The sequence below is a fragment of the Asterias rubens genome, chromosome 5, assembly GCF_902459465.1.
Source record: "Asterias rubens chromosome 5, eAstRub1.3, whole genome shotgun sequence".
Taxonomy (NCBI): domain Eukaryota; kingdom Metazoa; phylum Echinodermata; class Asteroidea; order Forcipulatida; family Asteriidae; genus Asterias; species Asterias rubens.
The window spans coordinates 1,265,863-1,282,009 of record NC_047066.1 but is presented as its reverse complement, the minus strand read 5'-3'; the positions used below and the strand labels follow the sequence as shown (position 1 = coordinate 1,282,009).

At 37.0% G+C, this 16,147-nt stretch overlaps 1 protein-coding gene across 2 annotated transcripts in view; it reads left to right on the top strand.

Annotated features, from left to right (window-relative positions):
- Window positions 1–10,693, top strand: part of LOC117290339 (GATOR complex protein DEPDC5-like) — a 52,929-nt gene extending 42,236 nt beyond the window's left edge. For both annotated transcript variants that reach the window (XM_033771677.1, XM_033771676.1), the window contains 2 exons: window positions 4,998–5,227; window positions 9,554–10,693. In XM_033771677.1, the coding sequence (XP_033627568.1) occupies window positions 4,998–5,227; window positions 9,554–9,980 (657 nt within the window). In that variant the 3' untranslated portion in view covers window positions 9,981–10,693. The remainder of the gene's footprint in view (window positions 1–4,997; window positions 5,228–9,553) is intronic.
- The last annotated feature ends 5,454 nt before the right edge of the window (window positions 10,694–16,147 follow it).

Here is a 16,147-nt window from a genome sequence, read left to right as displayed (position 1 = left end):
CTGAAGACTTATCTTTTGAAACAAGCTTTTTACTGAATGTGATTACATTGTTTCTCTCCTAAGTACACTGTTGTATTTACTGTATTTATGTGGATGCATTTCTACTGTTGTATCTACTGTGTTGATGTCAATGCATTTTACTGTTGTATCTACTGTCTTTATGTCAATGCATTTTTACTGTTGTATCTAATGTCTTTATGTCAATGCATTTCTACTGTTGTATCTAATGTCTTTATGTCAATGCATTTTTACTGTTGTATCTACTGTCTTTATTTCAATGCATTTTTACCGTCTACTGTCTTTATATCAATGCATTTTTACTGTTGTATCTACTGTCTTTATATCAATGCATTTTTACTGTTGTATCTAATGTCTTTATGTCAATGCATTTCTACTGTTGTATCTACTGTCTTTATGTCAATGCATTTTTACTGTTGTATTTACTGTCTTTATGTCATTGCATTTTTACTGTTGTATCTAATGTCTTTATGTCAATGCAGTTTTACTGTTGTATCTACTGTCTTTATGTCAATGCATTTTTACTGTTGTATCTAATGTCTTTATGTCAATGCATTTTTACTGTTGTATCTAATGTCTTTATGACAATGCATTTTTACTGTTGTATCTAATGTCTTTATGTCAATGCATTTTTACTGTTGTATCTACTGTCTTTATGTCAATGCATTTTTACTGTTGTATCTAATGTCTTTATATCAATGCATTTTTACTGTTGTATCTACTGTCTTTATATCAATGCATTTTTACTGTAGTATCTACTGTCTTTATTTCAATGCATTTCTACTGTTGTATCTACTGTCTTTATGTCAATGCATTTTTACTGTTGTATCTAATGTCTTTATGTCAATGCATTTCTACTGTTGTATTTACTGTCTTGATGTCAATGCATTTCTACTGTTGTATCTACTGTCTTTATGTCAATGCATTTTTACTGTTGTATTTACTGTCTTTATGTCAATGCATTTTTACTGTTGTATCTAATGTCTTTATGTCAATGCATTTTTACTGTTGTATCTACTGTCTTTATATCAATGCATTTTTACTGTTGTATCTACTGTCTTTATGTCAATGCATTTTTACTGTTGTATCTACTGTCTTTATATCAATGCATTTTTACTGTTGTATCTACTGTCTTTATGTCAATGCATTTTTACTGTTGTATCTACTGTCTTTATGTCACTGTATTTCTACTGTTGTATCTACTGTCTTTATGTCAATGCATTTTTACTGTTGTATTTACTGTCTTTATGTCAATGCATTTTTACTGTTGTATCTAATGTCTTTATGTCAATGTATTTTTACTGTTGTATCTAATGTCTTTATGTCAATGCATTTTTACTGTTGTATCTAATGTCTTTATGACAATGCATTTTTACTGTTGTATTTACTGTCTTTATGTCAATGCATTTCTACTGTTGTATCTAATGTCTTTATGTCAATGCATTTCTACTGTTGTATCTACTGTCTTTATGTCAATGCATTTTTTCTGTTGTATTTACTGTCTTTATATCAATGCATTTTTACTGTTGTATCTACTGTCTTTATATCAATGCATTTTTACTGTTGTATCTAATGTCTTTATGTCAATGCATTTTTACTGTTGTATTTACTGTCTTTATGTCAATGCATTTTTACTGTTGTATCTAATGTCTTTATGTCAATGCATTTTTACTGTTGTATCTACTGTCTTTATTTCAATGCATTTTTACTGTTGTATCTAATGTCTTTATGTCAATGCATTTTTACTGTTGTATTTACTGTCTTTATGTCAATGCATTTTTACTGTTGTATCTACTGTCTTTATATCAATGCATTTTTACTGTTGTATCTAATGTCTTTATGTGAATGCATTTTTACTGTTGTATCTACTGTCTTTATGTCAATGCATTTTTACTGTTGTATCTAATGTCTTTATGTCAATGCATTTTTACTGTTGTATCTAATGTCTTTATGACAATGCATTTTTACTGTTGTATCTAATGTCTTTATGTCAATGCATTTTTACTGTTGTATCTACTGTCTTTATGTCAATGCATTTTTACTGTTGTATCTAATGTCTTTATGTCAATGCATTTTTACTGTTGTATCTACTGTCTTTATATCAATGCATTTTTACTGTAGTATCTACTGTCTTTATTTCAATGCATTTCTACTGTTGTATCTACTGTCTTTATGTCAATGCATTTTTACTGTTGTATCTAATGTCTTTATGTCAATGCATTTCTACTGTTGTATTTACTGTCTTTATGTCAATGCATTTCTACTGTTGTATCTACTGTCTTTATGTCAATGCATTTTTACTGTTGTATTTACTGTCTTTATGTCAATGCATTTTTACTGTTGTATCTAATGTCTTTATGTCAATGCATTTTTACTGTTGTATCTACTGTCTTTATATCAATGCATTTTTACTGTTGTATCTACTGTCTTTATGTCAATGCATTTTTACTGTTGTATCTACTGTCTTTATATCAATGCATTTTTACTGTTGTATCTACTGTCTTTATGTCAATGCATTTTTACTGTTGTATCTACTGTCTTTATGTCACTGTATTTCTACTGTTGTATCTACTGTCTTTATGTCAATGCATTTTTACTGTTGTATTTACTGTCTTTATGTCAATGCATTTTTACTGTTGTATCTAATGTCTTTATGTCAATGCATTTTTACTGTTGTATCTAATGTCTTTATGTCAATGCATTTTTACTGTTGTATCTAATGTCTTTATGACAATGCATTTTTACTGTTGTATTTACTGTCTTTATGTCAATGCATTTCTACTGTTGTATCTAATGTCTTTATGTCAATGCATTTCTACTGTTGTATCTACTGTCTTTATGTCAATGCATTTTTACTGTTGTATTTACTGTCTTTATATCAATGCATTTTTACTGTTGTATCTACTGTCTTTATATCAATGCATTTTTACTGTTGTATCTAATGTCTTTATGTCAATGCATTTTTACTGTTGTATTTACTGTCTTTATGTCAATGCATTTTTACTGTTGTATCTAATGTCTTTATGTCAATGCATTTTTACTGTTGTATCTACTGTCTTTATTTCAATGCATTTTTACTGTTGTATCTAATGTCTTTATGTCAATGCATTTTTACTGTTGTATTTACTGTCTTTATGTCAATGCATTTTTACTGTTGTATCTACTGTCTTTATATCAATGCATTTTTACTGTTGTATCTAATGTCTTTATGTCAATGCATTTTTACTGTTGTATCTACTGTCTTTATGACAATGCATTTTTACTGTTGTATCTAATGTCTTTATGTCAATGCATTTTTACTGTTGTATCTAATGTCTTTATGTCAATGCATTTTTACTGTTGTATCTAATGTCTTTATTTCAATGCATTTCTACTGTTGTATCTAATGTCTTTATGTCAATGCTGAGCGGCTAGAGACTTTCTTTTGGAGGTGTTAGGCGCTATAGAAATGTGGTTGTTATTATTATTATAATGCATTTGTACCGTTGTATCTACTGTCTTGATGTCAATGCATTTTTACTGTTATGGGTCTTGTGTTTTCATTTTTTTGGATTGTGGTATTTCCTTTCTTTTACCAGTTGTTAGCTGTTTAAGCATTGTGAAATGAGTAAAACAATTTCACAAAAATAATATTTGTCTCAGAGTCAGTGAGACGAACAAAATATTGAAGCTTGTACAACAGATTCACACGACCCCCCTGAAATCATTGCTTTGTGATTTTCACTTTCCCCCCCCCCCCCCAAACTTTTCAACTTTTCAACCAATGAAGCCTCTACAGGTAAATTATATTACATATGTCATCATTCACAGTGAGTAGAGAATCATGTCATGGTCAAAAACTTTATCTGCAAAAGGTATCAAAGCCCTTAAACTTTAACCCAGCTTTTATTACGAGTCAGCAGAGAAAACCTGCTTTTAAAACCTGCTTTTAAAACCTGCTTAGCAAAGAAATTGCCTACACAGGCAGTCTTTAGTCAAGTGAAGATTATGGGATTGGAAAGGATTTCTGTTCAATCCTTTTAAATCCTGCTGGGTTTTTTTCCTAGTAAGCACAGTAAACTATGTAGCTTAGCAAATAGCTACCAAAATGCCTTTAGTGAAGACCATGGCTTGATTGGAGTGTTGTACAATCCCTTTAAACCCTGCTGTTATGACTGTGTTTCATTTCCTGTTTTGATCCCCTTTGAAAGGCGTCCCTCTCCAAGGGTGATTGATCAATTAGGAATGAATGAGACACATTTTCAACCCCCCCCCCCCTTTACTCTCAGCTTCCTTACTTTTCACTGAACATTTTTAGAGGATAGATCATTTGACGTTGCATTGCAAAGTTCAGAGGAACTGGTCCTCTATAAAGTTCATAAACCTGTATAGGTTTGGGACTAGAGCACAATAGACAATTTTGCTGTGCACACTATTGGTAATTACTCAAAATAATTATTAGCATAAAACCTTACTTGCTAACGAGTAATGGGGAGAGGTTGATAGTATAAAACATTGTGAGAAATGGCTCTCAATGAAGTGACATAGTTTTCGAGAAAGAAGTAATTTTCCACGAATTTGATTTCCAGACCTCAGATTTAGAATTAGAGGTCTTGAAATCAAGCATCTGAAAGCACACAACTTTGTGTGACAAGGGTGTTTTTTTTATTCATTATTATCTCGCAACTTCGACACCCAATTGAGCTCAAATTTTCACAGGTTTGTCATATTTCATGCATATATGTTGAGATACACAAAGTGAGAAGACTGGTCGTTGACAATGATCAATAGTGTCCAGTGTCTTTAAGCAGAAAGTGTTGTTTACAAATTTCTGCTAAGCAGGAAACTAGCATCTCTATTAAACTTGGTCGAGGTACTGACAAGAAAATGGTGAAATATTACATACATCTTCATTCACAGTGAGTAGGGGTCCATGTCAAAAACATGATCTACAAAAGTTATCAAACACCTTTAATTGGCTTCCTCCTTTCTATTTGTAGTTGCAGGGATGGGCTCGTAAAGCTGTCCAGTGTGGCTACCATCTCATCCCAGCTCCAATGGATGCATTCAATCAGTGCCCTTACTTTAACAATCCATTATCCTGCCCTCGCTTCATCAAACTTGACCTCCAGTGTCTCGGGTCAGATGAAGGTCAAAGGTTATTTGAGGACTTCAACCCTGTGAGTCGTATGAGCAGAGTGCATCTACTTCAGGAGGCCATTTTGAAAAGGTAAATGGATACACCAGGATGTGTCATTGAAGCTCAGTTAAAAGGGATTTGTCAAAAGTGCTCAAATTTTGTAATCACCTAACTAATAATAATCAAATAGTAATAGTCAGCAACTCCTTTTATGGTATTTTATCTATCTATTATCTATATTGTACTTTATCTATGCTGTTATGCATTCTATAAACTTGTGGCTAAAGGCATGAAAGGTAAAAGATGCATTTGGTTTTGGAATCGTTCGATTGTTTCAAACCTATATAAAGGCTGATGAATACAATCATGGAGGAATAACCAACATGTGAAATTTCAGTTTAAAAATTTCATAAAGTTTAGGAGTGATTATCAAATTGATACAGCCCCTTTAAGACAAATATGCTTAGTTTTTAACTATGACACCCCTTTAAACAGCACCTTGTAAAGGTTGATATGGTGCTGTAGTGCAACCTCTAACCAACTATGCCTGAAACACTGTAGCAAACCAAGGGCTCCACGATAAGTCTACTGGGTACTCTTACTTGCATTACTCAACACATGGGACATATGGCATTACTTCTTATACAGAGGTTGAAACAATTTATAGGGTGCGTTTGTTTAGCTTCACGGGGTCGACCCGGTCTGCCCTCGGTGCGTTCGAATAGCTTTGACGTCATTCCGGGGGCTCACCCGGGTCAGCCCCCAGTGCCCTGCTTGTGGAGTGGGTCACTTGGGGGCTGGCCCCAGGTGCATGACGTCACTACGAGAGCGGTGAGTGGTCGTTCATTTAGCTCTTGTCAGGGGCTCACCCGAGTCACCACGCGGTATACCCAGGGAAACTAATCAAACGCACCCATTGTTAAATTGTATTTATTTTTTTATTTTTTTATTTTTTTTGCTATTTTATGTAATTTAACGTTTTTATCCACCCTGTTATTGGTGCTGGCGCTGTTGGATGCGGCTGGAATAAAAGTGTCTTGCTTAAGGGACATGCGTGTTAAACCCAGACTAGAGCCCACACTCAGCTGATCAGAAACACTAGAGCTTGAGTCTGTAGTACTAGACTGGTCAGCCATGACCTGATGACTAAACAACCCTTAGTGCTAGACTGGTCAGTCATGACCTGATCACTAAACAACCCTTAGTGCTAGACTGGTCAGCCATGACCTGATGACTAAACAACCCTTAGTGCTAGACTGGTCAGCCATGACCTGATGACTAAACAACCCTTAGTGCTAGACTGGTCAGCCATGACCTGATGACTAAACAACCCTTAGTGCTAGACTGGTCAGCCATGACCTGATGACTAAACAACCCTTAGTGCTAGACTGGTCAGCCATGACCTGATGACTAAACAACCCTTAGTGCTAGACTGGTCAGCCATGACCTGATGACTAAACAACCCTTAGTGCTAGACTGGTCAGCCATGACCTGATGACTAAACAACCCTTAGTGCTAGACTGGTCAGCCATGACTTGATGACTAAACAACCCTTAGTGCTAGACTGGTCAGCCATGACCTGATGACTAAACAACCCTTAGTGCTAGACTGGTCAGCCATGACCTGATGACTAAACAACACTTAGTGCTAGACTGGTCAGCCATGACCTGATGACTAAACAACCCTTAGTGCTAGACTGGTCAGCCATGACCTGATGACTAAACAACCCTTAGTGCTAGACTGGTCAGCCATGACCTGATGACTAAACAACCCTTAGTGCTAGACTGGTCAGCCATGACCTGATGACTAAACAACCCTTAGTGCTAGACTGGTCAGCCATGACCTGATGACTAAACAACCCTTAGTGCTAGACTGGTCAGCCATGACCTGATGACTAAACAACCCTTAGTGCTAGACTGGTCAGCCATGACCTGATGACTAAACAACCCTTAGTGCTAGACTGGTCAGCCATGACCTGATGACTAAACAACCCTTAGTGCTAGACTGGTCAGCCATGACCTGATGACTAAACAACCCTTAGTGCTAGACTGGTCAGCCATGACCTGATGACTAAACAACCCTTAGTGCTAGACTGGTCAGCCATGACCTGATGACTAAACAACCCTTAGTGCTAGACTGGTCAGCCATGACCTGATGACTAAACAACCCTTAGTGCTAGACTGGTCAGCCATGACCTGATGACTAAACAACCCTTAGTGCTAGACTGGTCAGCCATGACCTGATGACTAAACAACCCTTAGTGCTAGACTGGTCAGCCATGACTTGATGACTAAACAACCCTTAGTGCTAGACTGGTCAGCCATGACCTGATGACTAAACAACCCTTAGTGCTAGACTGGTCAGCCATGACCTGATGACTAAACAACACTTAGTGCTAGACTGGTCAGCCATGACCTGATGACAAAACAACCCTTAGTGCTAGACTGGTCAGCCATGACCTGATGACTAAACAACCCTTAGTGCTAGACTGGTCAGTCATGACCTGATCACTAAACAACCCTTAGTGCTAGACTGGTCAGCCATGACCTGATGACTAAACAACCCTTAGTGCTAGACTGGTCAGCCATGACCTGATGACTAAACAACCCTTAGTGCTAGACTGGTCAGCCATGACCTGATGACTAAACAACCCTTAGTGCTAGACTGGTCAGCCATGACCTGATGACTAAACAACCCTTAGTGCTAGACTGGTCAGCCATGACCTGATGACTAAACAACCCTTAGTGCTAGACTGGTCAGCCATGACCTGATGACTAAACAACCCTTAGTGCTAGACTGGTCAGCCATGACCTGATGACTAAACAACCCTTAGTGCTAGACTGGTCAGCCATGACCTGATGACTAAACAACCCTTAGTGCTAGACTGGTCAGCCATGACCTGATGACTAAACAACCCTTAGTGCTAGACTGGTCAGCCATGACCTGATGACTAAACAACCCTTAGTGCTAGACTGGTCAGCCATGACTTGATGACTAAACAACCCTTAGTGCTAGACTGGTCAGCCATGACCTGATGACTAAACAACCCTTAGTGCTAGACTGGTCAGCCATGACCTGATGACTAAACAACACTTAGTGCTAGACTGGTCAGCCATGACCTGATGACAAAACAACCCTTAGTGCTAGACTGGTCAGCCATGACCTGATGACTAAACAACCCTTAGTGCTAGACTGGTCAGCCATGACCTGATGACTAAACAACCCTTAGTGCTAGACTGGTCAGCCATGACCTGATGACTAAACAACCCTTAGTGCTAGACTGGTCAGCCATGACCTGATGACTAAACAACCCTTAGTGCTAGACTGGTCAGCCATGACCTGATGACTAAACAACCCTTAGTGCTAGACTGGTCAGCCATGACCTGATGACTAAACAACCCTTAGTGCTAGACTGGTCAGCCATGACCTGATGACTAAACAACCCTTAGTGCGAGACTGGTCAGCCATGACCTGTTTGACTAAACAACCCTTAGTGCGAGACTGGTCAGCCATGACCTGATGACTAAACAACCCTTAGTGCTAGACTGGTCAGCCATGAACTGATGACTAAACAACCCTTAGTGCTAGACTGGTCAGCCATGACCTGATGACTAAACAACCCTTAGTGCTAGACTGGTCAGCCATGACCTGATGACTAAACAACCCTTAGTGCTAGACTGGTCAGCCATGACCTGATGACTAAACAACCCTTAGTGCTAGACTGGTCAGCCATGACCTGATGACTAAACAACCCTTAGTGCTAGACTGGTCAGCCATGATGTGATGACTAAACAACCCTTAGTGCTATGGCTGGTTGTTTTTGCCTTTGTGTTTATTCTGCTAGATGTTATGCCCTGACCAAGATTTTCGTTGACTTTCCTCCATTTGTTCCTTAATTATAACTTTTTTTTATGGTAATTATTTTGTTGCTTTACATGATACTAATTGGATACGATTGTTAATTTTAATTGAATGCAGGTTTTTTTTTTTTTTGCATTTTATGATCTTGTTGTTGGTTTTGATTTGTGTCCTGAAAGGACAATAATCAAACAAGTTGTTTCTGTGTTGCACCTTCATTGATCAAAGAGCTATTTTTAGTATCGTTGTAACTCTATAGCAAGTTGCAGAATAGCGGGTAACAAAAAGTGTACTGTATCAATATATCAGTATTATGAATCAGAAAAAGGGAAGTGTTGTCAAATGTGATTTGTACTATTTGTAGCCTTCTCCATTATTTATACTGCTTAATTGTTTATTGTTCTTTTTTTTTTGGGGGGGGGGGTTGAAAAATATGTCTTTTTTATTCTTAGCTGAGAAAAGTGCTTTACATCTGATTGGTTCATGCAAGAAATGAGTCATTAGAATTATCGCTTGTAAACTTTTTATTTCAAATACATTTGCTTTTCCCTCTGTTAGGTTTGGATTCATCAAAGCCACTGATACTGGCCATCTATCTTCAGTGAGTTACCAAAACCTAAAGAAAGACCACATACAATACATCCACATGACAGGCATGGTTCTTGTCCTCATTTACCCACCAACCAATCAACATTCAGCATTCGGGGACACTTTCTCATCTCCCAATCAGAGCCCAGCAAATGATGACATCACACAAAGCAACGAGTCACAAGAGTGGACATCGAATTTGGTTGCAGAAGCGGGATACAATTGGGTACCCAACTACCTGCTCACCAAACGATGGCGCACAAGCTCATGTGGAGATGAAAAGTTTCCTGAACGGCTGCTCCTTGACTTCAGTCGATTCTGTGCGAATCACGAGGATCGTCTTAAAGAGTTTTGGAAGAGGAGTAAAGAGGCTTGTCTTCAAAAAGAAACGCAGTGACCTGTCCAAGTTAAGTGTCAGGACGTTCATGTTAAGAACTACAGTACAGTCTACGTTATTTGTACTCAAGAACATCAGTACATGTTTGTTGTGCATCAATGTGAAAACAAAGAGCAGGTAAAATAAATAAAGATAAGAAGATGTGCTTCCCATCTTATTCTTGAGTATACAAAAATAAAGAAAAATAGAAGATTTTGTAATGGTAGTACTACTGTTCAGTGAAGATAATTTGTTTATCAAAAAGAAGATTGGATTGTCATAGTGTAAAATGACAAAACGGAGCACGCTGAGCTCAATGTGAAACTTTGGAACGCTAGGTGGCAGCAGACTTACCAGGTAAATTGCCATTGTTTACGTAGTTCTGAGCATGCGCACCTTACCGAGAACAATAGATTTTACCTGGTAAGTCTGCTGCCACCAAGCGTCCCAAAAGTCTTCCATTGCTGTCTTAGTCGGCTTTAGAAGAGTAGCAATATGACATGTGTGTTTTGACAAAACCAAAAAGGAAAGCTGAGTTGTTGATGCCTCTAAAATGGCAGTTTGTTGAGTTTGACTGGAAGCAATACGCAGGTTTAGATAACTACACCAAACATTCTGTTATTAGGAGATGTTGAGGGAGAACATGTGAAGTTTTGCTCTGGAAAAAAAAGGTTTAAAGCCATTATTCACTTTCGGAATAGAAAACAAACAAAAAGTTCACAGATTTACAAATAACTTAGAGGGTTTACAGAAGGTAATGGTGAAAGACTTCTCTTGAAATATTATTCCATGAAATGCTTTACTTTTTGAGAAAACATTAAAACAATTATCAATTCTGGATAGCGAGAATTACGTATTTGTTTAAAACACATGTCATGATATGGCGAAACATGCAGAAACACGGGTGGGTTTTCCCGTTATTTTCTCCCGACTCCGTTGACTGATTGAGCCTAAATTTTCACAGGTTTGTTGTTTTATATAAACACATCAACAAAAGTTAGTCCCCCCCCTCCCCTCAACAATTCGTCATAACATTGTAAGGTAAAACATTTTACCAAACTAATAAAGAAATAATTCTATGACATGTTTCCTAAGTGTTGTTGAAAAATGAAAGATGTCCATGAATTCATGGCTGAATGAGCTTAAATGGAAGACAAAATCTGCCTTTCTCAAAAGTCACAACGGTTGCGTTGTGTTGTTCACCGGTGAAACGAGAAGGGGGGACTTACTTTTGTTGATGTGTTTAGAAGTTGTGATACACAAAGTGTGGGCCTTTGGACAACACTGTTTACCGAAAGTGTTCAATGCCTTTGAACCAATCAAAAACAGTCCGCGTGACATATTAATAATAATAATAATAATAAAACCATTCTTATATAGCGCATATCACCGTGAGGTCCCTATGCGCTGTAAAAGGAAATCAACAATTACAAAGTAAACAGATATGTTTTCAACCGGGTTTTGAATTGTTCTGATGTCTCAGCCTGTTTAACAACCTCTGGAATATTGTACTTGCTTGTAATCTTTGACCGGTAAGCAGAAATGTTTTGTGCTGAGCTTAATTTAAGCTACTCTGTGAAATAACAGAGAAGGCAAAGGGCTATGTACTATGCTGCATTGACAGTATCGTAAACAGAATTTTCAGAAAGTTTTTTCAACAATATCTGGTGAATTATTATTCATTAAGTTGTTATTTTGTATGTAATACCAAATAGTAAGTGTTAATTTTAAATAACAAAACGAAACTAAAGTGCCAAAGGTTTTTTCAAGTTATAAATTTTGCCTTAAAATGAGTGTGCTCTTGCCGGACAATCTTTGCCCATGCTGAATTTATACACTGTAACATTTTTTCTGGTATCTTCGTAATTAGTAATTAGAATTTGACAATTTAATTACTGTAAATAGGAATAAATTATTAATTCAATTTAGTTTTATCACTAATGGGTGGGTTTAGAAGAGAGAAAGTTAAGCTTGAATGAAGGAAACTTTTATAAATTTATTTTGAATAACTAATGTTTTGAATTTGAACATGGACATCTTTTTTAGACATATTTTTACTGGAAAATCTGTGCTGAAGTTTGGGACTATCACGTGGTCAATTTGGACTGTAATGTGATGTAGTTATATAAAAATCTTCACTGTTCTTTGAGGTTTTGATGAATCAAAAGCTAATGTACCTAAAGATATCTGCCTTTTATGAAATGTGTCGTGAAAACTAGATAATAGAATCAAATTACTTGACTCATACAGAATAATAGCACATACAGAATGGTGACACACACAGAATGAAAAACACATACAGAATGATCACATACAGAATGCAACTAAACACATGGTAATACAACACAGAATAGTCACACATACAGAAGGTTAAAATGACTACTCATACAGTATTAGAACACATACAGAGTGATAACACATACAGAGTTATAAACACATACAGAATGATAACACATGAATTGATATTGGTTTATTTAGTTCAACAGTAATTTAGTGTAGAGCCAAAGATAATTATTCTCGTAAAACTCACTTTTATATTATATACATTTTGACTCGTCCCTTATAATGTGCAATTAATATTAATTAATAAGTTGATACAATTTATTCTTTATAACTTTGTTTATTTGTACAACTTGTAAAACTGCTTTACGAATGTTGACTACCAGAGCATCTAAACCAATTGTTACTGTCTTTTTTATCAGTGTCCTTTGAAAACAAAGTGTCTTAGAGGTCCTACGTAGTGGTAGTTGTAGTGGTTGACCTTATTTTTGATACTTTCAATTTGGAGCTATTTTAAGCTGATCACAGTTAATAAAATCATCACTGTTTATGAGTCACGGCTACGTTCAGAACCTGTCCAATTGAAAACCACATGATACCAAACGCATACCTCCCATCAGCGGAAGGGGAACATTTACCATGGTCATAGCCTGGAACTTCTGACGTCACACTTCGAAGCTCGTGATTTACGTCAGAGATCTCATCTGCCGTTGAGCCTACGTCCATCGGATCCCCCCCCCATAATCACCTTTCATCTTCATTCGTTTGACATGGAAACGTAACGCTGTCAAATTTTACGTACTGTTACACGGCACGCTGCTTTTGCGCAGACTACCAAAAGTGCATCTGCCAAACATCACCTTGGACCAATCAAAACAAAGAAATGGAAAGCTTTCGTCACTGAAATTACTGGTTCTGTAAGACCAAAACCTGTGTTTATCTTTACAGATAAAGATGGGGAACAGTCGAAGTTGGCCATACACACAAACATTTCGTTTCCGGTGTCGTCAGAATGATGCAATGCATGTGTCCGCCATGCAATATTGCATGCATATGCAATCGTGTCTGGGGCTATACAACCGTCCAGTGGACATGTACATGACTATGTATGTATGTGCGTGCACTGAACCACGTAAATAATGCAGCACGAATATTCACGTATGTTATGATTGCAGCGAATACCCAACGGCCGAACATTCCCCATGTCATTCATGACATGCACTTTATAATAGTTAGCTTGTAAAAAAAATGGCAAACGTGTTCCGTCGACCAAGGGCGTTTAATTTACTGCAAGGACGGTTTTGCACGGGGCGGACACAACTGCATATGCAAATGTGTCCGGGCGGACACTATTACATTATGCAGCAGCGTCCGGGCGGACACGATTGCATATGCAAAACCGTCCGGCGGACATTATTGCATATGCAATAATATGCAATAATGTCCACCGGATAGTATTGCATTGAGGACATAATTGCATGCGACACCGGCACGGTAGGGGGGCGTGGTTTGTTATCGAATGCGCTTATCAAGTGGATCCTTGGAAACACATTTTCCAAGCAAAAATAATATTTATGGTCAATATCGTGGAAATGTGAGGTCTTCAACCACTGGACGTTGGGCAGCGTAGATAATGACGCAATGCATTTCTTGTTATCACTGTCGGCATACTATGGAAATTTTTTATGGAGGTGTTGTATTATAAACTTCATGTTGAAGCATAACTTGGAGAGTTTTGCGGTAACACCATGATACTATCTCTGTTAAGTAGTGCTGGTTCTGAAAAGAAGCGGTGGTTAACAACTCGACGTTTCGATCAGTATGCTCTGATTGTCTTCAGGGAGAAAGAAATTTTCAGATGGTTTACCGCAAACCATTGTTACTATTATTTTTCTCTTAGGTTTCTTGCTTTCTTTATTTTGTGACCGTTCGTTAATTTCATTCCGAATTTTTCCTTATCACTTGTAAACATTCTGCTGTTATTTCACCTTTCACCTTGTGTGAAATATATTGCCAAAGTTATTTGAATAAATAATCATATCTCAACAATGTGTGTGTGAATCAATGAATTTAATGTATAGTATGTGATGATGATTAGATTTAAATGAACATTACAGATTTGATTTTGCTAACATAACGGTTGCTGGCAGTGAGCACTTTATGTAATCCACCATATTCATAAACTGACAAACCTGTAGAAGTTTGAGATCGATCAGCCATCTGGGTCACGAGAAAATAGTGAGGGGGGGGGGGGACGATTACATGTAAAACACATTTTGCATGACATCGATGCGAAACAAAACGAAAACAACGCTTAGTGAGCGAGAAAATCCATGTAAGACCGTGTAAGTTTGATGTAAATCTGTGATCTTCACGATTTTGTTCCTACCAATCCTGTAATCCTTAAAGCCATTGGACACTTTCCGAACATAACAAAAATTAAAAGTTCACAGATATACAAATAACTTCCCTTTATTACTGCATGAAATGCTTTACTTCTTGAGAAAACATTAAAACAATTAGCAATTCTCGATATCGAGAATAACCGATTTATTTTAAACACAATGTCACGACACGGCAAAACGTGCGGAAACAAGGGTGGGTTTATCCGTTATTTTCTCCAGACTCCGATGACCGATTGAGCCTAAATTTTCACAGGTTTGTTATTTTATAAGTTGTGATACATGAAGTGTGAGCTTTTTATTTACCGATGTTGTGCAGAAAGTACCACCGTCACTTGTTTTCATTTTGTAAACAAGTCTGTCCTGATTACAACCGATGATAGAACTTCCGCATCAGCATTATTCAGCTTAAACTTTTCAAATGGTTTCCGTCCTCCATGATTGGACCTATTGAAATCAGTATTGCGTTGACAAGAAACAATCTATGACTTTACCTTTAAACTCTGTAGACCCTGGTTCGAATCCCGCCTCTCAAAAGAAACGAATCTTTATTCTTGAAAGTATACAGTGCTAAAACACATAGGTGCATATTTGTAACTCAACAAATTATGCCTATTTTCTTGATCCCTGATGCAAATTTCCATCTATTAAACCAACCAGTTATTCCATAGGAACAATGGACTAAATCAGATCATTCTACGATTACTTTGGGAACCTTTTGGTGACCTCAGTGGAGAGACAGATTTTGTTTTCTTCTTTAAGGTTATCCGGCCTCAAATATCCTGCCGTTGATGGAAAAGTTAAAGGTTGGGGGTTCGTTTAATTTTAGAAACCCCCCTGTTCCAAGTTGGGAAAAGGTTCCACTCAATCCTAAAAACTGAAACATAGGCCTACAATCTGGAACCACAGCCAACCTTCAAAGGAAAAAGCAATTCGCCAGAACGAGAGATTTCACTCGCAGCGGTATGACCAATATAGACCCTTGCTTTAATGACGTCATGGTTTGTTTTTGCATGCAACATTATCGAGTATGTTTTGATCAGTTTACAATTATGTTTTTTTAATAAAGTAAATTAATTAATTTGGAACTGTTTTTGGACTTGAAATAAGAACTTGTTATCAGTTACGTTTTGAACATGTTATCTTTCAATAATTTGGAAATACATTCATCGCAAGATGAACTATTACTTCAGTTTGTAACGAATATACATTTAAGTGTAGATTCAACAAAATTCAACGAATCTACAGATGTGGAGATTCGTAAAAGATAGTGACGTCACAGAAACAGTTCAAAATAAATAAATGGAAACACAAAGGACAGTAGCCTAGCGTAAACACTGATTAGTAAGCAAAAATAAAGTACAGTTACGGTCCCGCAGTGACATTTAAAACCGTGAGAAAGAAAATAAAACAAGAAATGATTCCCGGATACAATAGTTTTTCCTAAAATCCCTGATTCCCGGAGAAGAAAATAAGCATGACAATACTAAATCCATATCCCTGGGA